The 27,745-nt window shown below is 45.3% G+C and overlaps 1 protein-coding gene across 1 annotated transcript; it reads right to left on the bottom strand.

Moving 5' to 3' along the window:
* Positions 1 to 3: 3 nt before the first annotated feature.
* Positions 4 to 27,740, bottom strand: LITAF (lipopolysaccharide induced TNF factor). Its single transcript, XM_069734046.1, has 4 exons — positions 27,561 to 27,740; positions 5,596 to 5,788; positions 4,711 to 4,867; positions 4 to 3,804 (listed from the first exon to the last, which is right to left on the bottom strand). Exons 2-4 carry the CDS (start codon positions 5,780 to 5,782, stop codon positions 3,696 to 3,698), a joined length of 453 nt encoding a protein of 150 aa, XP_069590147.1. The 5' UTR covers positions 5,783 to 5,788; positions 27,561 to 27,740; the 3' UTR covers positions 4 to 3,695.
* Positions 27,741 to 27,745: the final 5 nt, after the last annotated feature.

Here is a 27,745-nt window from a genome sequence, read left to right on the forward strand (position 1 = left end):
TCATAAAAGTTTAAAAATTTTGTTTTATTAATATTGAAAAATAGACTGTAAAACAGGGTAGAAAAGTCCATGAAAGAGCGACATTGGCATCTGGACAGATACAATTGTTTGCACAACGCTCAGTGATAATGATGCATTTCTAATGATCCGACTATATATCAATCGCTAAATATAAAACTCTGTGCAATGGAAACATTTACCATTTTTGTTTCATACTAAGCAGATTTAAAAAAAAAAAAAAAAAAAAAAAAGATACATACACAAAATGTCTTTTTTAGTTGGGTCGGCTGTAAATCCTGCCTGAAAAAAACATCCAGAAAACACTTTAAAAAAAAAATAGTGAACTTACACATTCCTATTCAAAAGTGACTTGCTGTTCATATGTTCGGGCTTTTGAACTTTTTTTTTTAATAAGCACTTTTAGGTTTCCAAAAAAAAGCCAAGTTTATAAAAGAAAGTGACCTGCCCATTTTTCAGGTATTTTTCCCTCTGAAGATACCTCATACTTTACAATAGAAGTCAATGGGAAGACGCCAAAGTTGCCCGGAAGACGCCAGAGTCTTAAGCATTTTGTCAGCGTCTTGTTTTGGGGGGTTTTGTCATGGAAAATCCACCAGCGATTAAATCCGTTGAAAAGAATTTAAAAAAAATAAAAAATCCAATAAATGTCAGAAAAACACTTTTTTCAGGGAAAAACCTCCAGAAAAAAAAAGCTGTGCGCACATACCTGTTTTTAGAAATCAGTGTACGAGTGCCATTCATTTAAATCTATCCTTCTCTAATGAATAGCCGGCAGGAGCACGATCCCTGCCGATCGCACTCATGTCTCAGAGGGGACAGAATACCCCTTTAAAAGGGACTATCAGCATAGAATGACTGTTCAAACTATGTCCCGCCGCTCGGCGCATCATGGCGCGGCCAAATCTTTAACCCCTTCATGTCCCGGGGTATTTTTGTTTTCTGGCGTTTCAAATTTTTTTCTCGTTAAGCCGTTTAGCGATCAGGTTAATCCTTTTTTTTTATTGATAGATCGGGCGATTCTGAACACAGCGATACCAAATATGTGTAGGTTTGACTTTATTTGTATTTATTGTTTTATTTTGAATGGGGCGAAAGGGGGGTGATTTAAACTTTATTTTTTTTTTATATTTTTTAAAACTTTTTTTTCCTTTCTTTTTTACTTTTGCCGTGCTTCAATAGCCTCCATGGGAGGCTAGAAGCTGGCACAACTCGATCGGTTCTGCTACATAGCAGCGAAGCTCAGATCGCTCCTATGTAGCAGAATTGCTATGAGTGCCGACCACAGGGTGGTGCTCACAGCAATCCGGCATCAACAACCATAGAGGTCTCAAGGAGACCTCTTTTTGTCATGCCAATGCAACGCTGACCCCCGATCACGTAACTGGGGTCAGCGATGTGCGCATTTCCGTCCCGATGGCCGGAAGCGCTAGTTAAATGCTGCTGTCAGCGTTTGACAGCAGCATATAACTAGTTAATAGCTGAGGGTGAATCGCGATTCCACCCGCAGCTGACATGTCCCGGCTTTGATGCGGGCTCACTGCCAGAGCCCACATCAAAGCAGGGGTTCTGACCTCGGACGTACTATCCCGTCCGAGGTCAGAAATGGGTTAAATACACCTGCCCAGCTGCTTGTTTTCCCTCTGGGTATGTGCACATGTAGAATGGTCCTCAGCGGATTTTTCCGCAGCAGATTTGATAAATCTGCAGGGCAAAAACGCTGCGTTTTTGCTGCAGATTTATTGCGGATTTTGTGCGGATTTCACTGCGGTTTTATACCTGCGGTTTTCTATTGGAGCAGGTGTAAAATAGCTGTAGAATCCGCAGAAAGAAGTGACATGCTGCGGAATGTAAACCGATGCGTTTCCTCACGTTTTTTTCCGCAGCATGTGTACAGCGTTTTCTGTTTCCCATAGGTTTACATTGTAATGTAAACTCATGGGAAACTGCTGCGGATCCGCAGCAAAATCCGCATCGTGTGCACATAGCCTCTATCTCCACACTCCTCTTCTTTGATTGACAGCTCTGTCTTCATGGAATCAGAGAAAGTTGGAGATAGATGGAAACCAAGATGTATATGAAGGATTGTCCCCGCCGTGAAGCATCGCGCTCCTGTACATGGTGCGACCAGTCATTCTGTGCCGACAGAGGCCCTTTAAGTTGGAAGAAAAAAAAAAAAAAAAAAAGTTGAAGGATTTCCACTCAAAATATTGAAAGACTGTTTATTCGTTAGAGCCTTAAACTTTGAAATTCAGTCATTTTCTCATTAGACAGATTTGCTTTTTTTTGCTGTTATGGCAGCAAATTTTGTATAAATTCCACAATAAATGCTACCATAATGCAGTACGCTGCTGCAGGAATATATTTTTTGCAATTCGCTATACCTAATAGTAACAAAAGTTTGTGAGAATCAGCTGAAAGGCTCCTGTAGGATTTCAGAGTAAAAAGCATCTCAGTAACTCGTAGGGACTAAACACAAGTTTTATACATTTGATATAGATATATATAAAAAAAAAAATACAAAAATTCTATGTGGGGGAAACGGCGTCTCCTGCACGTGACAACTGCAAACAAGTGAAAAAAAAATAAAAAATTTCAAGATAGCAAAACAAACTAAAAAAACATGATAAACTCAGGCATAAAAGGGTGAACATGGATTTTTCCCTTTGACCCACATGGAATAGTTTAGTCGATGTGCCTCTGAACGTGCACGTGAAGCTTACAGTATTATCTGTGCTGATAAAAAGCACGTGTAATGCTAGTGCAAATACAAGTGTATCACGTCTCCCTCCGGATGTGGATCACGCTAATGGACAATCATTAACGTGGAGCATTGGGTTCTAGCGATAATCAATAAACCAAGAATCAATGCCACTCTAATGCAAGACACCCACATAAAAGAGCTGGCGAGAGAACGTGCCGTGCGGTTTTGTGCAGCGGATGGACAGATACTGACAGAATCCTGATCGTGAAAGTGCGCCCTATGGCGGCCACTGATGTCAGTCATGTAGTGGATCCCACACTTCCATTAGTTTAATTGTGAAGCAATAAAACAATTAAACATAGTTGTGAACAAAGGAACAACATGTGACAGCGGAGTTTTGATTTTCCACTGGGCAACCTTTTAAGAAAATGTTTCCCTTTAGTGGTCGAACATGACCGAGAAGATTAGGTGTATTGATGCATATTCCACAAGAAACAAACATTACCAGGATCATACAGACAGTGAACAGGTAACACACAGTGCAATGTAATGTGCAAAGGCCTCATCCAATTAAGTGTAGGCGAACGATCAATGATAAAAGCGATCCTAGAACATGTGAATAACTATGGTATAAGGTTCCGATCTATGACAGCTCGTGGATATCCGGCAGCAGCGCGGATGCTCATTTGTCTCCGCACTTTAAGGCACATAAAGCGAACTGTCCAGGTATCTCTGAAGGGCACAAGATGGCGTGAAGCTATGAAAGGTTCCCCACGGTGAGCTAAAACAAGAACAGAGAAGCCGGGACGGGCCAGACGTTGGGCTTCCACAATCTTCAATCCCGGGTATAGAAAATCGCTCCATATAAAAATAGTTGGCATGTCAACCTGTGCTCCATTATTTACAGGCTAAAGTTTGCATAGTCCTAGATAGAAGAAGCCTGTAGAAGAAGTCATCTTCAGGGCAGCCTCGTCTAAAACCGCTTATAGGAGCCGAGTAAAGCCTGGCAGCTGGAGCAGTAATGATCCACATCTTTTAAAGAATCGATACAGAAAGGAATGAGGCAGCAACCGAACCCACACCTGTATAATAGAAAACAACACGGAACCGTTACATTTAGGTGGGGACTGGATTACTGCTAAAAGAACCTGATAAACAATATTCACTGCATTACAGTCAATGCCATAAAGTAATGATAGAAGTTCATTAAAGGGAACCTGCAGGGTCGGTCAGCCCCCCTATTTATATATATATTCATAAGTCCAGCAGAGCCTATACATGGCCGACACGCTCCTCCGTTACCGAGAAATCAGTGTTTGAATGGATATGCATATAGCTATGGTAGATGTGAAGCCTCTGTCACTCCAGCTCTATTCCCCACCCAGTTCTGCCTTCTCCCTGCTTGACTAACTGCTTCTTTGCATGATGTCACACAGCAGAGAGGTGATCAGTCAAGCAAAAGCGTCGATTCTGGATGGGGAATAGAGCTGGAGTGACAAAGGAGTCAGATCTACCGTAGATATTTGCATTTTTAGTCAAATGCTGATTTCTCAATAACAGAGGACCGTACAGGCCATGTAAAGTTACTGCTGGCCTAGTCTTTGAAAGATTGTTATCGCAATAGAACAAAATATTCATAATTCGTAATGAGCGAACATGCTCGGATAAGGTGTTATCTGAGCATGCTTGGGTGCTAAGCGAGTGATCACGGAATGCTCGAATATAAGTGTTCCAGTCCCCGCGGGCTGTGCAAACTGTACCAAGTGTCATCTCCTTCCTAACTGGGACAATCTGAATTCATTGAAGACAGATTTTACCATTGAATACGGAGTGATTGATCAGTCCAGGGGGAGAAATAAGCAGATTTCTCTGACAGAATAAATTACAAAGCGGCTAATTTTCATGTGCGACATTGATTTCTGAGACTAAAAAGGGTAACCGTCATTTTAATTTTTAAATATCAAGAAGAAAAAAAAAGTTCTACTCACCCGAGAAGACACAATCCGCCACAAGACAACCAGGCCAAAGCTCCAGACGTATGAACCAGGCGAGTGGTTGTCAATCTGCTACAGTGTGGACAGCAAATCTGGACGGGACGATCGTGAAATACGACTGGCTGCTGAACGTACACCGTCTGAACTGCAACTAAAACAGGATTTATTGTTTTACATTAAAAGCGTCGGATACACTAATGTCTAAAGTTATAATTTTAGCAGAAACAACTGCTGAGATCATTTGATATCAGTAACATTAAAAAAAAAAATGCAGATTTTGGTCCAATTCAAGCAATTTTTGTCCATTTTAAAGATCTTCCGTTTGCTGTCAGTGAATGAAAGTGTTCAGTAGGCGGAAAACCTTTACAGTTTTTCAGCCTTCTCAACATTTTATTCACTGACAGCAAGCCAAGATGGTATCCAGTCTAGGAAATGTTCTATTATGCAAACAGCTTGGACCGCAGACGAATACATTTAGTAAAGTCCGATGTATCTCGTGTATCTATATAAGGCTGCGTGCACATGCAGGGTATTCGCAGATTTTTCTGCGGCAAAAGCCAGAGCGTTAGTCAGAAATGGCGTGATTTAATTCCCCCTTCGTTTGAATGGGTGAAAAATTCTGAAAGAACTGACATAGTGCAGATCTGAAATAAAACAGATCTGCAAGGGAAGAAATAAGCAAGAGTTCAGAAATCTCATTCACTTTGCTGGTACTGTTAATTCAAAGTCTTTATCCAGTGGAAAAAAAACAGCGTGTGAACAAGTGCTTATAGAGGCTCTGCTTAGAATGGAGACGACTGGATACACCTAGGTATGCACAGGTTACAAGTACACGAGGATATTCAATGGAGTTCTGCACAACAATGCTTAAAATGGTACCTGGAGGCTGTACGGGTAGTGGTTGGACCATATAGGGTGGAGAAGCGGTCATAGGCTTTGCTTCCATCCCCGGATGAGGAGGTGGAGGGTACGGCTGATGACAAAGTGTGGCTTCTTCATATGAAGGTGGTGCCGAAGGAACCACATATTCTCCTGGAATCGGTTGGTAATTCCCTGTTGGCTGCATTGTGCTCTGCAATACAATAACAAAAAAATGACATCTTGATTATGTTTGCATGGAATATATCTTAACATGAATTACAAAAAAAAAAAAAAAAACCTTTTTCAGTCCACCCTGCCAGCGGCAATTATGGCATGTACATTTGTCGTTCTTTTTTTATGTGGATTTCTAAGCAAATTCTGTTTCCAAATCCACATACGGTATATATGTGGAACGAAGGAGCAACACGTCAATTCTAGAGATTCTGTTTGCAAAAATCGCTACGAGTTTGACCAAAGAATATGATGCTGCAAAAAAAGATGCCCCATACAACACATTAGAAACGAAGTTTTTTCTTATGAGGATTTATCCTTCTGAAAAAAAAAAAAAATCTATATGTGTGTGTGTGTTATTGTAAGTATGCGATTTGCATACATGTGGCCACCTGCAAACTAGACTTGTGTGGTCTCGTTCAATAGAAGCGAGTTGAGCGAGGGCGGACACGTCTAGTAGGAATGTGGCTGAAAGTATGCAAATCGCAACCGTTCAGTCACATGCCCACCGGCTCCCGGAGAATCCTGACAGCGTGCACACTGCACTGTTTCAAGTGCGATCCTTTTCTTATGTGCGCAGCACTCAGACTAAATATAAAGGTACTGGGAAAGAGCCCCTACTAAGACCAGACACAGCAGAGACCAGACACAGCAGAGACCAGACACAGCATTTTCACTATTGTTCAGGCACCGAAATAAAACTAAAAGAAAATACATTTAACATCAAAACTGCAGCAAGCAGCCCAGTAAGTGATACATCGCCGGAATCATGGTCTCTGCCTCTACATCATGCTCCTCTCAGACAAGGTAGCAAAACACTGGTGTCACATGCTCTACTATTGGCATCACTGCTCAGTGATGGTAGCCATGACGCCAGTAATGTGCTTGATGCTGGCAGCCATGACGCCAGTAATGTGCTTGATGCTGGCAGCCATGACGCCAGTAATGTGCTTGATGCTGGCAGCCATGACGCCAGTAATGTGCTTGATGCTGGCAGCCATGACGCCAGTAATGTGCTTGATGCTGGCAGCCATGACGCCAGTAATGTGCTTGATGCTGGCAGCCATGACGCCAGTAATGTGCTTGATGCTGGCAGCCATGATGCCAGTAATGTGCATGATGCTAGCAGCCATGATGCCAGTAATGTGCTTGATGCTGGCAGCCATGATGCCAGTAATGTGCTTGATGCTGGCAGCCATGATGCCAGTAATGTGCATGATGCTAGCAGCCATGATGCCAGTAATGTGCTCGATGTTAGCAGCCATGATGCCAGTAATGTGCATGATGCTAGCAGCCATGATGCCAGTAGCCATGATGCCAGTAATGTGCATCATGCTAGCAGCCATGATGCCAGTAATGTGCATGATGCTAGCAGCCATGATGCCAGTAGCCATGATGCCAGTAATGTGCATCATGCTAGCAGCCATGATGCCAGTAATGTGCTTGATGCTGGCAGCCATGACGCCAGTAATGTGCTTGATGCTGGCAGCCATGACGCCAGTAATGTGCTTGATGCTGGCAGCCATGACGCCAGTAATGTGCTTGATGCTGGCAGCCATGACGCCAGTAATGTGCTTGATGCTAGCAGCCATGACGCCAGTAATGTGCTTGATGCTGGCAGCCATGATGCCAGTAATGTGCATGATGCTAGCAGCCATGATGCCAGTAATGTGCTTGATGCTGGCAGCCATGATGCCAGTAATGTGCTTGATGCTGGCAGCCATGATGCCAGTAATGTGCATGATGCTAGCAGCCATGATGCCAGTAATGTGCTCGATGTTAGCAGCCATGATGCCAGTAATGTGCATGATGCTAGCAGCCATGATGCCAGTAGCCATGATGCCAGTAATGTGCATGATGCTAGCAGCCATGATGCCAGTAATGTGCTTGATGCTAGCAGCCATGATGCCAGTAATGTGCTTGATGCTAGCAGCCATGATGCCAGTAATGTGCTCGATGCTAGCAGCCATGATGCCAGTAATGTGCTTGATGCTAGCAGCCATGATGCCAGTAATGTGCTTGATGCTAGCAGCCATGATGCCAGTAATGTGCTTGATGCTAGCAGCCATGATGCCAGTAATGTGCTTGATGCTGGCAGCCATGATGCCAGTAATGTGCATGATGCTAGCAGCCATGATGCCAGTAATGTGCTTGATGCTGGCAGCCATGATGCCAGTAATGTGCTCGATGCCAGTAGCCATGACGCCAGTAATGTGCTTGATGCTAGCAGCCATGATGCCAGTAATGTGCATGATGCTAGCAGCCATGATGCCAGTAATGTGCTTGATGCTAGCAGCCATGATGCCAGTAATGTGCTTGATGCTAGCAGCCATGATGCCTCGTGACCACTGCAAATAAAGACAGGGGTACTGTTTCATTTGTGGGTTTTGTTTTTACTTTTATTACCACCACCTGCATCAGATTGTAACCATTTACCTTATATTTGCTAAATTGCGCACACATTAAAATTAGTAGAGGATGGATCAATGTTGCTAAAATGGATTTTGCAGAAGAGGTTAAAAAATACTTTGCTTATAGTCTCTTCTGTGAAAACGGTCACCAAGAACCAATGGAGCCTTACAGTCAAGAAAAAAAAACGTTTTCCCCCCTTACCCTGACAGTCTATGAAAATCGGTTGCAGTCTGATTTTTTTCACAGACCCATAGACTTGCATTGCCAATTCTGACCTGACTATCAGATCAATATCGGCCATGTCTCAGCAATTTTCCATGGACCACAAAAAAAAAAGAAAAAAAGAATCAATCGTGGACATATGAATGGCCCGACAAACCATCATAGGTTTGAGTGCTATCCGTGAAAAACCGATAAGCAATTAGATTCCGGGAACTTCATGCACACTTTTTCAGGACTGAATTTGAGCACTACTGCAGCCTGTCAATTGTTGCAGTGTTTTTTCACTGAGTGAAACCAATGAGAAAGTGCAAAAACACTGTTGAAAAAATAAAATAGCACCGCAAACAGGTTTTGCATTTGTTTTGGTGAATAAAGCCAACTTTTGTAAACAGGTTCTGTACACAAATCACATGTAATCGACAGCAAAAACTACAGCTTTGGAAAAAGAAAAAAAAAACGGTGCAAACTTGAGTTTTACTTATGTTTTTACAGACAAAGCCAGTTTTAGCTGCAGAAAAAAAGCCAGTTTTAGCTGCAGAAAGCCAGTTTTAGCTGCAGAAAAGGGTGTGAGTACAGCCTTAGGATAGGCCGTCACTATTAATGGGGTCCGAATCAGACAGACAACCAGCTGTTTGAAGGGTCCATTCAATGAGTCAATGCTTACATTGGTCGGTACAGCTCAGCTCTGTACTCAGAGTAACAATCCCCGGCACACAAAGCAGTAAGAAGTGCGACATATACAACAAACCAGCTGATTGGCAGAGGTGCCCAGAGTTGGACCCCCATAAATCTAATACTACAGGTCTAAACTAAGGATAGGACATCCGTTTTAGAGAATTGGAAACACCGCCTCTACAAAGAAATGACGCCATACTGTACTAGGTGGAGTCCATGGAGCAGTAACACCGTTCTTTACTTATTATTCTTTTTACATAAGGAAGCTTCTTGTATGTATTTGCATGTGAACGGTTCAGACAAACGTTTCGATATCAACTCATCGCTATTTCCATCAGCATTTTTATAAACATTTAATAGTGCCCATGACCTGCATTGCAGAAATGATTCGCAAGATATTTTTAGCTGGAGGCGACGTATCAGGGGTCCAGAATTAGGTCTTGGCATTATAATCAAACCCTGAGGTGTCCTAGAGACTTAGAACATGCAGACAGATGATAATCATTACTCTTTCACTCTGACAACACAAGGGGGTTGTTTTCCTACAAGGCAGATGTTTGTGTTGGCAACAAAAGGGGAAACATTTGTTGCATCTGGAATTGAGATTAGGGGCATAAAGTTCTCTGTAAATGACCCCTTAGGTAAAAAGTGCATCTTTTATCAAGAGACCTTTCTGAAAGCCTCATCCTGCCAAGATAACAAGTCTTTTAAGGAAACATCTGTTTGTCAGCCACAGCGAGAGGCTTCACACAGTTTTGTTTAGGTGGATTTTAAAGCAGATTCTGCTCCAAAATCTGCATAATAAAATGTCTTGAAATATTCTGAGTAAGATTCCTATTGCTTTTAATGGGGGGAAAAAAATAAAAAAAATAGTACCTTGTTCACTATATCAGATTTTTCTTAATTTTTTTTTCGCATAAGTCTGATGCAGAATCTCCAAATTCCATATAAAAAAAAAAAAAGCTAAAATGCTATGAATCCAAATTACATATTCAAGTCTTGACTATTTCTGAACTAAAAATATCAAGTGATCTTCGTTTTAGGGACTGTGCTGATCCACAATCCGTCACTGTGTGATGTGCACAATGACAGCGCGCTCCGAGACTGTACGATGTGCACAATGACAGCGCGCTCAGTCACAGTGCGATGTGAAGAAAAAAAACATGTAAGTGCATTTTTAAAAATTAACCAGTCAATAGATTTATGCTACTGTAACTATGGACAGCATGATTCAGAACCTGTCAATGTGACTGCAGCCTGGAATGACTTTCTGTGAAACACTGTGGTGTTGTAGAGAAAACAGCTTGAAGTCACTTTCTCAATGCAAGTCTGAGATTCACAATGAGGCTCTCCTAGCATTATATTAAGGCAAGTTCACAAGTTCAGTATTTCGTCAGTATCTTACGTCAGTATTTGTAAGCCAAAACCAGGAGGAGGTGAAAAATACAGAAGTGGAGACATGTTTCTATTATACTTTTTCTTCGATTGTTCTACTCCTGATTTTGGTTACAAATACAGTATTTTTCGGACTATAAGACGCACCCCAAGTCTTTACAAGGAAAATGGGCAAGGGGGGGGGGGGGGGTTAGGGAGTAATGCGTCACATGGAAGTCCGTCTTACAGTCCTGAATTCAGCTTACCCTGGGAGGGGGGAAGGAATTGGCAGCGCTGATGGAGCCGAGTCACAAGAAATGTTTGGTCGTCCTGCGAGGATATGACCCAGAATGGTGCTGCTGGATCGGTGGTGCGGGGGCTCCACCAACATTCTGTGAAAGCCAGGTGCCACCCCCACACCGCACATCCATTGCTGCGACGTGGTGGTCTTCGGGAAATCCCATCCCAGGCTGCTGCTGCAGGTTCGGTGGTGCTCGGTGACATTTTGTGAAATCCCGGAGCCCCTGCACTTCCTCACTGCCTCGATGATGTGGCCTCTCGGAAAATGGCCGCCAGAGGGGTGCACATGCGCAGGTTGAGATCTCTGTGATGCGAGATCTCTGAAACAGACTAAGGCCGGGTTCACACTGCGTTAACAGCAGCCCGTTCAGCACATACGCTAATGGGCTGCTGTTAACGCAAGTGCCGACGTTCCATCGCGCTAGTGCAGATAGCGCAGATGGAGCTAGCAGATGCTCTAGCAGTGACGGACCCGGAAACGCTGCAGCCCGCGTCTCGGGTCCGTCACTCAATGACGGCACATCGCTAGCGCACGCCCATTGTGAGCGTGCGCTAGCGATGCGTCCGACATTGCATTCAATGGCGGCGTTAACGGACTACGTTACACCGCTTTATGCCCGCAGTGTAACGTAGTCCATTTAACGGAGTCACTAAACGCAGTGTGAACCCGGCCTAAGGGACCTTTTAACACGCTTAGGAAGCCTTTGCAGGTGTTTTTGTTAATTATTCTAATTTACTGAGATAATGACTTTTGGGTTTTCATTGGCTGTAAGCCATAATCATCAACATTAACAGAAAGAAACACTTAAAATAGATCACTGGGTAATGACTATATAAATATAGGAGTTTCACTTTTTGTATTGTAGACCTGAAACAAATTCACTTTTTGACGATATTCTAATTTTGTGAGAAGCACCTGTAAGGCAGGAGTAAGTATAACCTAAACAGACAGATCACAGAGGTGACAAGTCCCAGGTCTTCTTTATAGAAGGCTACTACTCTCGTTCCGCCCAGTACTGATACTGTGAGTAAACCTACAGTATCCCTCCTCGGGAAGCCTCTCCGCCAGTCAGTATGGATGATGGGATCACTGGAATAAACAGGAAGTCGGAAAAGTAACCAGGCAAACTCCGACTATTTCACAACGACTCACCAAGGGAGAAAAGGAGCAGAGAAATGTGCCAGCAACTATTCATCATTCTGCACAGATTTCATTTTCAAGAGCTGGAGATGATTTACAAAATAATATGAAACACATGACCTAGAATAGGTTTTGAAACATCTTTCTACCAATTGTTGCTTCCCACACAAAGATGCCATCATGAAAAATGTTCATCCATTTACAGCAGGAACACCTTCTAGTGTTTCCTAAACAGGAAGGGATTATTATGGAGAAAAGAAAAACCTTCCCAACAGGCAGAATACAAGACCAGGATAAGAACGTGCCGCCCTAATAAATGAAGCAGTCACTTGGTTTAGGATTATAGAGTATACATTACACTTACTACCGGGAAATAGTCCACAATGTAGGACGTATGCTGTAAAAATCTGTGCTGGTAAATATGCACCTTATTCACAGAAACGAAAGAAATATATCTATGGGGACCTCTATCCTTAAAAAATTCACAGAAAAAAATCCCCAGTGTAAATTAGATAAAAATACCTTTATTGATTAATCTTAAAACCTATCAAAAATAAGTGCACTTAACGTAAACCGTCACCATGACAACAACATATAATAGAAAAGACCAGGGTGATGCCTAGCCCTATATCTTGCACTACCTGCACCCTACCTACCAGCGGAGGTTGGCACCCTATAATCCTGCGCAATTGGCGCCCCCGCTCACCGTCGACTATCCCTCCTACCCCTATTGGGCCCTAATAGGATGGGATGGGAACACATAAACAGTCATACAAAAATAACATAGTATGTATGATAGAAAGAAAGGGGGAGTCTATATTGCTACCTGCTTTACCCCTACCTGTCAGCGGAGGTTGGCACCCTATTGTAGTACGACAATGGCGCCCCCGCTCAACGATGACTGTCCACTAGCCTGTCCCTTATTAGAGGTTTTAGGGAAATAAGATATTGTATTTATAATAAGGTGCTATAGTGCTTGTAAACCATGTCTAAACACTCCCAAGGGTTAAACATACATGTATGGATCCTCTTAATATAACACACATTCATAATCCAGGTACTCCAGACAAAATGTAGTTTGATATACAAAAGATATACATATCTGGTCTAATGTTCATCCAAATCAGTCTGATACACTGACTGGACACCCAAAACACATAATCCAAAAACACTGGGTGTAACACCCAGTCGGACCCCAAGAAAAAGACCACAACCAGTCGGTACCCTTGTTATTGAGAATCAGTACAAAACCCTATGGGCCGACAAAGTATCTTAATGAAAAAGCATCACTTATAGACTCAATTTATATATTTTGCAAAAGCATCCCTTGTAGACTCGACGCGTTTCCCCTCACTGTTACAGGAGGTTCATCAGGAGCAATATATGTTAATAAGGGGTTACTTAGCTTATCATAGTCGAAATGTCAAATGTCAAAACCGATACATGGTACAGCATCCCAGGGCAAGTCCCCTCTCGATATGGTGCCTCGGGACCGATCGGTTTTGACATTTGACATTTATCAGACTGATTTGGATGAACATTAGACCAGATATGTATATCTTTTGTATATCAAACTACATTTTGTCTGGAGTACCTGGATTATGAATGTGTGTTATATTAAGAGGATCCATACATGTATGTTTAACCCTTGGGAGTGTTTAGACATGGTTTACAAGCACTACAGCACCTTATTATAAATACAATATCTTATTTCCCTAAAACATCTAATAAGGGACAGGCTAGTGGACAGTCATCGTTGAGCGGGGGCGCCATTGTCGTACTACAATAGGGTGCCAACCTCCGCTGACAGGTAGGGGTAAAGCAGGTAGCAATATAGACTCCCCCTTTCTTTCTATCATACATACTATGTTATTTTTGTATGACTGTTTATGTGTTCCCATCCCATCCTATTAGGGCCCAATAGGGGTAGGAGGGATAGTCGACGGTGAGCGGGGGCGCCAATTGCGCAGGATTATAGGGTGCCAACCTCCGCTGGTAGGTAGGGTGCAGGTAGTGCAAGATATAGGGCTAGGCATCACCCTGGTCTTTTCTATTATATGTTGTTGTCATGGTGACGGTTTACGTTAAGTGCACTTATTTTTGATAGGTTTTAAGATTAATCAATAAAGGTATTTTTATCTAATTTACACTGGGGATTTTTTTCTGTGAATTTTTTAAATATGCACCTTATAAAACTGAAAAATAAAATTAGTTTAGTCTAACATATTCCTAGAGGGGGGATTATTAAGGGCTTGTCTCATACAATATCAGCTGAACACTCGGACCCGTAGTGATCAAATACCATCTGGTGCCTTGAAAAAGTAATCATACCCCGTGAACTTTTCCACATTGCTTTCTTCTTGCCACTCTCCCATAAAGGCCAGGATTTGTGGAGTTTACAAGTAAGAGAAGAGCCAGACAGCCATATACAGGTCCTTCTCAAAAAATTAGCATATAGTGTTAAATTTCATTATTTACCATAATGTAATGATTACAATTAAACTTTCATATATTATAGATTCATTATCCACCAACTGAAATTTGTCAGGTGTTTTATTGTTTTAATACTGATGATTTTGGCATACAACTCCTGATAACCCAAAAAACCTGTCTCAATAAATTAGCATATTTCACCCATCCAATCAAATAAAAGTGTTTTTTAATAACAAACAAAAAAAACATCAAATAATAATGTTCAGTTATGCACTCAATACTTGGTCGGGAATCCTTTGGCAGAAATGACTGCTTCAATGCGGCGTGGCATGGAGGCAATCAGCCTGTGACACTGCTGAGATGTTATGGAGGCCCAGGATGCTTCAATAGCGGCCTTAAGCTCATCCAGAGTGTTGAGTCTTGCGTCTCTCAACTTTCTCTTCACAATATCCCACAGATTCTCTATGGGGTTCAGGTCAGGAGAGTTGGCAGGCCAATTGAGCACAGTAATACCATGGTCAGTAAACCATTTACCAGTGGTTTTGGCACTGTGAGCAGGTGCCAGGTCGTGCTGAAAAATGAAATCTTCATCTCCATAAAGCATTTCAGCCGATGGAAGCATGAAGTGCTCCAAAATCTCCTGATAGCTAGCTGCATTGACCCTGCCCTTGATGAAACACAGTGGACCAACACCAGCAGCTGACATGGCACCCCATACCATCACTGACTGTGGGTACTTGACACTGGACTTCAGGCATTTTGGCATTTCCTTCTCCCCAGTCTTCCGCCAGACTCTGGCACCTTGATTTCCGAATGACATGCGATATTTGCTTTCATCAGAAAAAAGTACTTGGGACCACTTAGCAACAGTCCAGTGCTGCTTCTCTGTAGCCCAGGTCAGGCGCCTCTGCCGCTGTTTATGGTTCAAAAGTGGCTTTACCTGGGGAATGCGGCACCTGTAGCCCATTTCCTGCACACGCCTGTGCACGGTGGCTCTGGATGTTTCCACACCAGACTCAGTCCACTGCTTCCTCAGGTTCCCCAAGGTCTGGAATCGGTCCTTCTCCACAATCTTCCTCAGGGTCCGGTCTCCTCTTCTCGTTGTACAGCGTTTTCTGCCACATTGTTTCCTTCCAACAGACTTACCATTGAGGTGCCTTGATACAGCACTCTGGGAACAGCCTATTTGTTGAGAAATTTCTTTCTGGGTCTTACCCTCTTGCTTGAGGGTGTCAATGATGGCCTTCTTGACATCTGTCAGGTCGCTAGTCTTACCCATGATGGGGGTTTTGAGTAATGAACCAGGCAGGGAGTTTATAAAAGCCTCAGGTATCTTTTGCATGTGTTTAGAGTTAATTAGTTGATTCAGAAGATTAGGGTAATAGGTCGTTTAGAGAACCTTTTCTTGATATGCTAATTTATTGAGACAGGTTTTTTGGGTTATCAGGAGTTGTATGCCAAAATCATCAGTATTAAAACAATAAAAGACCTGACAAATTTCAGTTGGTGGATAATGAATCTATAATATATGAAAGTTTAATTGTAATCATTACATTATGGTAAATAATGAAATTTAACACTATATGCTAATTTTTTGAGAAGGACCTGTAACTCATGCGAGGATCTCAATGCACTGCTCGGACTGGCTGAATACATGCTGTCGCACTAAAGTTGTGTGAGCAGACGGCCAGTGCGATGCGATCCTCAATCAAGTTATACATCCGTCTGTCTCTTCCCTAATAGTTGTCCTGTGGACAGATTCTCCCGTCTGAGATCCTTCAGAGCGACCATGGGCCCCTTAGCAGCTTCGCTAATAGTGCTCACTATAAATTATATATATATATATATATATATATATATATATATATATATATATATATATATATATACACACACACTAGATGGTGGTAATATATAACAATGTGGGCACTATAACCCTGTGAAAAAGAATTAAAATAAAAATTAGTTATATACTCACCTTCCCACGGCCCCCGGATCCAGCCCAGGTCTTTAGCGATGCTCCGTTCCCAGTAATGCGTTGCGGCAATAACCCGTGATGATGTAGGGGTCTCGCGAGACCGCTACGTCATCTGGGGTCATTGGCGTAATGCATTCTTGGCACCGCAGTGTCACGGGAAAGGCTGGTGCGGACATCAGAAGGACGTCGGAAGGTGAGAATATAATGTTTGGTGTTTTTTTTGTTTTATTATTTTTAACATTATATGTTTTTACTATTGATGCTGCATAGGCAGCATCAATAGTAAAAAGTGAAGCGGTGTTTAAATCCCGCTCCAATATCGCTGATTGGTCGCGGCCGTAAGCGACCAATCAGCGACGCGGGATTTCCGTTACAGACAAACGGACGAAGGTGGACCTTAGAATATATATATATATTATATACAGGGTGGGCCAAAAGTAGGTGGATAGTATGTGTACTAGGGTTATGAAGTACGTAGACAGTATGTGTACTAGGGTTATGATATATTGATTTCATGATGCTGATTAATTCCTCATGTCCTCTAACAAGCCTTTCAAGCCTTCACAGAACAGAGAGAAGCAGTCAGGCTACGTTCACACTAGCGTTGTGCGCCGCTGCGTCGGCGACGCAACGCACAACGCACGCAAAACGCACGCAAAACCGCTGCGTTTTGCGACGCATGCGTCGTTTTTTGCCGAAAATCGGACGCAAGAAAAATGCAACTTGTTGCGTTTTCTTGGTCCGACGCTTGCGGCAAAAAAGACGCATGCGTCGCACAACGCAACAAACAAAAACGCATGCGTCCCCCATGTAAACATAGGGGCGCATGACGCATGCGTCGCCGCTGCGTCGCCCGACGCTAACCCGACGCACACTAGCATAACGCTAGTGTGAACGTAGCCTCAGAGATTTTGCCAAGACATACATCCAAAGGACCGGAGACAGGACAGCAGCAAATATCATGGCACCATCACCAGGGACGCAGATCTATCATTCTACAGGAAAGAATACATACCTGCGGCTACGGCTGGAAGAATACATACCTGCTCCACTGACCATCGCTGAACCATGGATACGTTTGGAGTAAGCCAGGATTGGGACCCGCTGGTCGCTTGGCTCCATGGAGATGTTCGGAGAAGCCAGGTTGTGACTCAGGTCAACTGGCCTTGTACCTGAATGGACTGTCAACTCCCTACACTTTTCCTTACCTCCTCTCTATGTGTGCCACAGGTAGAGTAGGTGACCCTGGGAATTCTGAAGTAACAGCTGCCATTATCCCGGCGAGTCAGCGGAAGGGTGAGGCTCTGTAATTTGCACCGTCTTGGGGGTATTTTGATGGCACTGTTCTACGTGTTATCTGCCACACTGTTTTACCCTCACCCTGTGTTGTCTGATTAGCGTTACGCCCATGTCAAAAAGGGACAGCGGGCGTTAGGCAGGACGATCCCTGGTCCATGTGGCTCTGGCTAGCAGATGGGGGGGTGGGGGCACCCCCAGTGTCTCCATAGTTGCCAATCACACGGGCACATCAAATGTCATTTATCACAAAGCCATGTCAAATGTCACCAATCACATGGGCACTTCAAATGTCGCCAATCACAAAGCCATGTCAAATCCAATCAGGCAGATTGATTTGTAAAGAAAAAATTAGCAAAAACTGAAGACAAAAAATACCCATTATGTGAGTAAGGCCAGAAAGAACAAGAGGAGTCAGGACTAGGTACAGCAGGGAGTCCCTGCTTAAGAAGAGCAAATGGACCATCTGCTTTCCAATGCCATTAGATCAACACTTAGGCCGGGTGCCCACAATCCGAAACCAGCAGAGCTTTGGACACCGCATATGTTTGCTGCGCCCAAAGCGCTGCCATCTATTTAATGCAGGTAAATCTGCAAGTGTTCACTGAACTGTGTGGATTCACCGCGTTCAATACATTCTACTAATGTAATTTTCTGAGACTAGTGTCTCAGCAAGAAAAATTGACATGCTGCGGTCTGGAAAGACCAGTCTCCGCAGGCGTCTGTGGATGCATAGTGGACATGGCATTTCATGAAATCCCATCCACTATGCTTTAACAGCTGGAGGCTGCGGATATGACGCTGCATAAGTACACAGCGTCAAACCCGCAGCAGTTCCTGATAGTGGACACATAACCTTACTAGAATACCCACTCAGTATTGGGCCAATTCAAGCAGTTTAAGATCATACTAATCATTGGCAACGTTTTTGGCATGCCATCTGCAACATTCATATTCGGCTTCTTATCTAAAGCGCAGCAGTAGAGCTGCATAGATGGAACAGATCTAGTAGTGTTTACCCCAAGAGACGAGACCTCCCTCTAAAGTCATCACAACCAAAGTACAGTAACATTTACCAAAGCCAAGTGAGCAGAGAATGCTCAAACAGGATGCACATACCAAGACTAGATGAAAACCACATTAAGGAGGATGTCTGTACACTGAAAACTCATTTATACTCTCCCAATAGGGGCACAGTTATTTTTTCCTTTTACAAAATTGGGAACAAGTGGCAACACAGCAAGCCAGAAAAAAAAAGAAAGTTTGGAAATGTATTTTGTGCACATTTCACTGACCAATACAATACTTGTATAAACAAGATTTCATGTTGTAATCTCTTCCTGAATAATGACGCTTCTAACAATAAAATATAACAAGCGACCTGCTGCCTCGTCATCAGGACAAATCCTCGGGCGACTGGAGCGGAGCAAGACTTGTCCAGGCCGGCCTTAGGGTACCGTCACACTATAACATTTCGATCGCTACGACGGTACGATTCGTGACGTTCCAGCGATATCGTTACGATATCGCTGTGTCTGACACGCAGCAGCGATCAGGGATCCTGCTGAGAATCGTACGTCGTAGCAGATCGTATGGAACTTTCTTTCATCGCTGGATCTCCCGCTGTCATCGCTAGATCGGTGTGTGTGACACCGATCTAGCGATGCGATCCAGCGATGCGTTCGCTTGTAACCAGGGTAAACATCGGGTAACTAAGCGCAGGACCGCGCTTAGTTACCCGATGTTTACCCTGGTTACAAGCGTTAAACTAAAAAAAAACAAACAGCACATACTTACATTCTGGTGTCCGTCAGGTCCCTTGCTGTCTGCTTCCCGCACTGTGACTGCCGGCCGTAAAGTGAAAGCAGAGCACAGCGGCTGTGCTTTCACTTTCACTTTACGGCCGGCAGTCACTGAGTGCGGGAACCAGACTGCAAGGGACCTGACGGACACCAGAATGTAAGTATGTGCTGTTTGTTTTTTTTTAGTTTAACGCTTGTAACCAGGGTAAACATCGGGTAACTAAGCGCGGTCCTGCGCTTAGTTACCCGATGTTTACCCTGGTTACCCAGGGACCTCGGCATCGTTGGTCGCTGGAGAGCCGTCTGTGTGACAGCTCCCCAGCGACCACACTACGATTTACCTACGATCACGGCCAGGTCACATCGCTGGTCGTGATCGTAGGTAAATCGTATAGTGTGACGGTACCCTTACAGTCATTGCTTCAGGCAAGCGCTTAGCAGACTGACAGGCCTGTGTCTTGGAATGAACATAAAACAGCGAAGAATAAGAAAATAACGGTTGTCTCACTCTAACTAACTCTTGTATTAATAGGTGGGTTGTGTTTGGGGGACTACTCAGGACTGGATCAAAAGACATTACCACTAGTGGTGAGTGAATATACTCGTTACTTGAGATTTCTCGAGCACGCTCGGGGGTCTTCCGAGTATTTTTTAGTGCTCGGAGTTTTAGTTTTTCTTGCCGCAGCTGAATGATTTACATCTGTTAGCCAGCATAAGTACATGTGGGGGTTGCCTGGTTGCTAGGGAGTCCCCACATGTACTTATGCTGGCTAACAGATGTAAATCATTCAGCTGCGGCAAGAAAAACTAAAACTCCGAGCACTAAAAAAAATACTCGGAGGACACCCGAGCGTGCTCGAGAAATCTCGAGTAACGAGTATATTCGCTCATCACTAATTACCACGTTTGGACACTAAAAGACCTAAAAGGGAACTGCATTAACTCACAGAATGGGTAAAGATTAGTGATGATTAATGTGCTTGGATGACGTGTTATCTGAGAATGCTTGTGTGCTGACAGAGTGTCTTCGGCGTGCTCGAAAAATATGTTCCGAGTCCCAGCGGCAGCACGTCTTGTGCTTGTTCGACAGCCGCAAAACATGCAGGGATTGCCTAACAGACAATTCCTGCATGTGTTGAGGCTGTTGAACAGCCATGAGACATGCAGGTGCAGGGACTATAACATTTTTCGAGCACGTCAGATAACACATCATCTAAGCACGTTGGCTCACCACTAGTAAAGATGCGGGACATTCGAGGCCCAGCTGATCATTAAGTTGGTGGTCCATGTCGTCTGTCCCTCATGACATGACTTAGATGAGAAGTAAATATTGTGGTGGCCAAGCATGCACGCTGCCACTCCATCTAGAGTTTACAGGAATTACAAAAGCGGCTGGTCACAGCGGCTCTCTATTCTGACTCCTGGGGAACCACTTTAAATACTAATATTTATCGTTTTGTGCAAAATACTGAGCTTAAGAAAGGCAGCAGATAGAAGAGGTGGCAGGTCAAGTGGCACCAAGAAGAAAAGGTAGAACTTGGAATTAATTTGGGTCGGAAAGTTGACCATGCAAATTGAGGAGCACGTCCACGATCACAAGCAAGTACATTAGTAGCACCAGGACAGCCATGAGGATGGCATGGAAGGATGGGCAACCGAGTGGACAAGGCACAATATAGAAAACGGAGAAGAACTGCAAGAATGTGTCTCTTCCCAAGTTGCACACACTGTAAAACAAACATTAGACAAGAAAGTGACCAATCCCTTTAAAAAGTAACCAAAACTATAGCGCATAACGCACCAGACAAGGGGATGACACTTTTCAAAAATCACATCCACATGCTATGGCCATTACCCCAACAGAATTTGTCCTGCAGTTCGGGATTTTAAGATCTACAACATCAAGTCAGTTGTAGATTAAGTGTGGATTTGTTGAAACTTTGATTTTCACAAAGTTTTTCTTCCTCTTTGAAAAACGATCTTCACGCAATTGTGTTACAAGTTTTGCTGAAGGGTCACCCACAGATCCACAGTACTGATTTTAAATTGACAATTTTGCGGTCGATTTCTACAGATGTGCAGCAATAATAATCTCCAACCCACATATACTTATAGACGATGGATTCTCTACCACAGAATTGCATGCAGAGTATTACAACAGCGGCATTGTGGATTATTATTTATTGTTATAGCGCCATTTATTCCATGGCGCTTTACATGTAAGTACGATTTCCTAACCATATCCGACCCGCTGCAGTAGATTCACAGCGTATCTTTTCTGAGGCTGATTTTATAGTTTCCAGTGCAAAGAATCAACTGTGCAGAAATGTCGCTGCAACGTAATGTGGCTGTGCATGCAGATAAGGAGGCAGATTTCTGTCTGGGGGGTTAGTAATGCAAGGGTCCCTTAGTAACTGCCCTCAGTGATATGTATATAGCGGTCATTGACAGCTGAGCATCGTAAAATGGCTATTATGCCTGCAAAAATGCCACTATAAAAATGCCATAAAACCCAACTCTGGCGAAAAGGTTGTCATTAAAAAGATAAAACCTGTGGATAAGCAAAAAAAATTCTGAAAGTTTTGTAATAGCAACCCAAGAAAACCCAACAATTATGTCTTTCTAGTGTCTCAAAATCATACGGTAGGACCTCTTGTGAAAGAAAAGGACCAAGTGCCGGACATTACAGGAGCCAGTGACATCCTAACATGGAGTCAGACAGCAGGGGCAAATGACTATTTTCTTTGTCCATCTGGCTCCTGGGATCTGTCCAGTGTTGTGTGTGCAGAATACATTACATTACTCAATATCAGAAATTTCACATGGAGATTTTGTAACATTTTCAAGTACAAGGCGCACATTAACCAGAAGCAGGAAATGTCATCATTCTGACCTTCTCACAGAGGGGGATTCGGAGACAAGCTGGACAGATGCACATAACGGAGGGTAAAACAAGATACGAGTCATGCCTTTGGCTGCTTTCACACATCCAGCGAATTTTGAAGAAAAAAAAAAAAAACAGAACCGGCAAAAGTTGCAGCCGGATTCGTTTTTTTCTCAGACTTGTATTAACAACGGATGGCCTCACGTGTCATACGTTCTTCGCCGGCTCCTTCGAAAATTGTTTTTCCGGCGGCCGGAGAAAATAGACATAGTAACATTTTTGTTTCTGTCGAAAAAACGGACAGTAACGGATCCGTCGCTTGCTACAATGGAACCCTATGACGCCGGATCCATCAAATGACGGAATCTGGTGACGGATTCCATTTTTTTTTTTTAACTGAGCATGCTTCGATTTTTTTAGGATCCAATTAGCTGGATCAGCTAGTCGGATCCGTCGCATCAGTTTTTCACAATTTGCAACAGATCTGTTTTTTTTCCTCTCTCAAAATTAGCCGGATTGTGCCTGATGCCTAACAACTGATGTGTGGAAAGGGGCATTAGTTTCAGGGATGAGGCTATTATAACAGCCATTCCCCCTGTCCCCACCACACATTGATAATATGATCAGTGGAGACATCATAGAAGCAATTTATGGGAAACTCTGGGCATATTAGGTTGTAAGTAGTGATGAGCGAGCGTGCTCTAATAAGGTGTTATCCGAGCACTCTCGGGTGCAAACTGAGTGTCTTTGGAGCGCTCCAATACTATGTTCGAGTCCTCGCGGCTGAACATCTCGCGACTGACAGCCACAACACACGCAGGGATTACCTGTTCCTGATCCCAGCAAGGTGAATGAGAATCCTGAAGTCTCGTGCACACGTTGCTTATTTTTGACTTGCAGATTTTATGTGCACACGTATAATGGTCCACTGCGGATTTTTCCGCAGCGGATTCCAGCAGATTTGATAAATCCGCAGCGTAAAACCTCTGCGGATTTACCGCGGTTTTACAACTGCGGTTTTCCATAAGGGCAGTTGTAAAACCGCTGCGGAAAACGCAGAAAGTGACATGCTGCAGAATGTAAACTGCTGCATTTCCGCGTGTTTTTTTTCCGCAGCATGTGCACAGCGATTTTTGTTTCCCATAGGTTTACATTGAACTGTAAACTCATGGGAATCTGCTGCGGATCCGCAGCTGCGGCTACTTTGAAGAACCTAGAATGTAAGACATAATTTCAGTTGTTTCACACTTTTTTGTTAAGTATATAATTCCACATGTGTTAATTCATAGTTTTGATGCCTTCAGTGTGAATGTACAATTTTCATAGCCATGATAATACAGAAAAATCTTTAAATGAGAAGGTGTGTCCAAACTTTGGTCTGTACTGTACATTCACTTTTTCTGCCCTTGTTTGGCCAGCATCCCCTACGGTATTAATGCTTTCTACATCAAGTGCTTTTTATACTTTGTGTTTTTATAATTAATTGAATAAAATTTACATATTTTAACTCTATTAGTGGATCTCCTCAGTTTCCCCATATTTACATTTATGGGTTTGTTGTTATATTATTGCCATATTGTCCCATTCACTTTACAATACCGTACGCCAGGGGAGTCAAACTGCAATCCTCAAGGGCTGCAAACAGGTCATGTTTTCAGGATTTCCTTCTACTGCACAGGTGATAATTTAATCACTACACACATCATGATTCCAGCACCTTGTGCAATGCTAAGGAAATCTTGAAAACCTCCGCCCATATGACCCAAAACCAGTCCCGCCAAATTCAGGTGACAGAGTCCCTTTAAACATATTTTTTGAGCATGAGGAAGTCACATGGTTTGCAAATGGGCATGATAACACCTTATCCCAGCACATTCACTCATCACTTATTGCCACCTCTAGGGCCAAGATTTTAAAGGTGTTCTCAACTTTAAGAAACTGCAGTTTGTAAAAAAATAAAAAAAATGCGTTGCCCTCCTAGATACCATTCCCCAGTGAGCTGAGCGGGTCTGCCAGTGATCACCGGCCGCGACCTCCGGTACGGACCCCAGCTCTGTCGATGTGACAATACCAGACCCCGGCTGTAGTGGTGGAGACTCAGCACTGGACCTGGGGAGGGTGGGTCTAGCTCAGCTTATTACTTTTTTTTTTTTTTTTTTTAACTACAGTACCACATGCACATTAAATAAAACTCTGCTGAATACAGCACAACGTTGCCAACAGTCAAAGGGGGACCACCAGACCGATGATGAGGGGCAAAAACATCCGCCCTGCTGAATTTCTAGGAGATCAGCCGCTGTCTGACAGCAGCTCGGAGAACATGGGGGCTCAGCCCGGCACTGAGGATATGGGGGAGTCACACAGAACTGGCTAATGTGCTTACAGACTCATGGCCTCCAGTAGAGACAGGGCTCTTCCATGACGCGGATCTGTAAGGGTCTCCATCATTACAGGAGTAGCCACTTACAGACAGAAGACCCCCGCGGAGGCTCCTCACAGGGGGTCACCGCATAGTGATGGCAGGGTCCGCTGTGGACATGGCTCCATGTGTAGTCTGAGCTCTGACATCCTACTGACAGCAAGCAGAGGTCCTGGAAACGGGGACCTGGAAACGAGAACCTGGGAACGAGAACCTGGGAACGGGGGACCTGGGAACGAGAACCTGGGAACGAGAACCTGGGAACGGGGGACCTGGGAACGAGAACCTGGGAACGGGGGACCTGGGAACGAGAACCTGGGAACGGGGGACCTGGGAACGAGGGACCTGGGAACGGGGGACCTGGGAACGAGAACCTGGGAACGGGGGACCTGGGAACGAGAACCTGGGAACGGGGGACCTAGAAAAGAGAACCTGGGAACGAGAACCTGGGAACGAGAACCTGGGAACGAGAACCTGGGAACGAGAACCTGGGAACGAGAACCTGGGAACGAGAACCTGGGAACGAGAACCTGGGAACGAGAACCTGGGAACGAGAACCTGGAAACGAGAACCTGGAAACGAGAACCTGGGAACGGGGGACCTGGGAACGAGAACCTGGGAACGGGGGACCTGGGAACGAGAACCTGAGAACGGGGGACCTGGAAACGAGAACCTGGGAACGAGAACCTGGGAACGAGAACCTGGGAACGAGAACCTGGGAACGAGAACCTGGGAACGAGAACCTGGGAACGAGAACCTGGGAACGAGAACCTGGGAACGGGGGACCTGGGAACGGGGGACCTGGGAACGGGGGACCTGGAAACGAGAACCTGGAAACGAGAACCTGGGAACGGGGGACCTGGGAACGAGAACCTGGGAACGGGGGACCTGGGAACGAGAACCTGGGAACGGGGGACCTGGGAACGAGAACCTGGAAACGAGAACCTGGGAACGGGGAACCTGGGAACGAGAACCTGGGAACGGGGGACCTGGGAACGAGAACCTGGGAACGAGAACCTGGGAACGGGGGACCTAGAAACGAGAACCTGGGAACGAGAACCTGGGAACGAGAACCTGGGAACGGGGGACCTGGGAACGAGAACCTGGGAACGAGAACCTGGGAACGGGGGACCTAGAAACGAGAACCTGGGAACGAGAACCTGGGAACGAGAACCTGGGAACGGGGGACCTGGGAACGAGAACCTGGGAACGAGAACCTGGGAACGGGGGACCTAGAAACGAGAACCTGGGAACGAGAACCTGGGAACGAGAACCTGGGAACGGGGGACCTGGGAACGAGAACCTGGGAACGAGAACCTGGGAACGGGGGACCTAGAAACGAGAACCTGGGAACGAGAACCTGGAAACGAGAACCTGGGAACGGGGAACCTGGGAACGAGAACCTGGGAACGGGGGACCTGGGAACGAGAACCTGGGAACGAGAACCTGGGAACGGGGGACCTAGAAACGAGAACCTGGGAACGAGAACCTGGGAACGAGAACCTGGGAACGAGAACCTGGGAACGGGGGACCTGGGAACGAGAACCTGGGAACGAGAACCTGGGAACGGGGGACCTAGAAACGAGAACCTGGGAACGAGAACCTGGGAACGAGAACCTGGGAACGGGGGACCTGGGAACGAGAACCTGGGAACGAGAACCTGGGAACGGGGGACCTAGAAACGAGAACCTGGGAACGAGAACCTGGGAACGAGAACCTGGGAACGAGAACCTGGGAACGAGAACCTGGGAACGAGAACCTGGGAACGAGAACCTGGGAACGAGAACCTGGGAACGGGGGACCTGGGAACGAGAACCTGGGAACGAGAACCTGGGAACGGGGGACCTGGGAACGAGAACCTGAGAACGGGGGACCTGGGAACGAGAACCTGGGAACGAGAACCTGGGAACGAGAACCTGGGAACGAGAACCTGGGAACGAGAACCTGGGAACGAGAACCTGGGAACGAGAACCTGGGAACGAGAACCTGGGAACGAGAACCTGGGAACGAGAACCTGGGAACGGGGGACCTGGGAACGGGGGACCTGGGAACGGGGGACCTGGAAACGAGAACCTGGAAACGAGAACCTGGGAACGGGGGACCTGGGAACGAGAACCTGGGAACGGGGGACCTGGGAACGAGAACCTGGGAACGGGGGACCTGGGAACGAGAACCTGGAAACGAGAACCTGGGAACGGGGAACCTGGGAACGAGAACCTGGGAACGGGGGACCTGGGAACGAGAACCTGGGAACGAGAACCTGGGAACGGGGGACCTAGAAACGAGAACCTGGGAACGAGAACCTGGGAACGAGAACCTGGGAACGGGGGACCTGGGAACGAGAACCTGGGAACGAGAACCTGGGAACGGGGGACCTAGAAACGAGAACCTGGGAACGAGAACCTGGGAACGAGAACCTGGGAACGGGGGACCTGGGAACGAGAACCTGGGAACGAGAACCTGGGAACGGGGGACCTAGAAACGAGAACCTGGGAACGAGAACCTGGGAACGGGGGACCTGGGAGCGGGGACCTGGAAGGAAAGTGCGCCATCCCTGCTTGCTTCACAGCGACCCATCACTAGTTGCCCACTACCAGGAGCACAGCGTCCCCATCAGCCTACAAGGTATAAAGCGTGCGGCACAGCCCCTGCACATGACGCACAGTCTGCACGGCGCCAGCACAGCAGGCAGGGTTATGGTGACACGTCCCATTACTCGCACATCTCCCCAACAAGCAGCCCCGCAGCCCTCTCCTCACAGCGGACGTATGGCCGCCGGCACCAGCACGGACAGCAGCGCCTTCCCCCACACTTACACTGCGGACAGAAGTCACAGAGCCACGTCTCCTCCAAGTCCCTCCTGACCCGCGGGCGCTACAGCCGAGACCGGACACACGGAGAACACGAGGTCCTGCTGCCGCCTGGAGCCTCTACACAGCAGGCGGAATGTAGCGCGGACGGAACACACGGGAGCGAGCAGCGCGGCCCCGACCCTCGCACA

Source organism: Ranitomeya imitator, chromosome 7 (genome assembly GCF_032444005.1).
Source record: "Ranitomeya imitator isolate aRanImi1 chromosome 7, aRanImi1.pri, whole genome shotgun sequence".
NCBI classification, from domain to species: domain Eukaryota; kingdom Metazoa; phylum Chordata; class Amphibia; order Anura; family Dendrobatidae; genus Ranitomeya; species Ranitomeya imitator.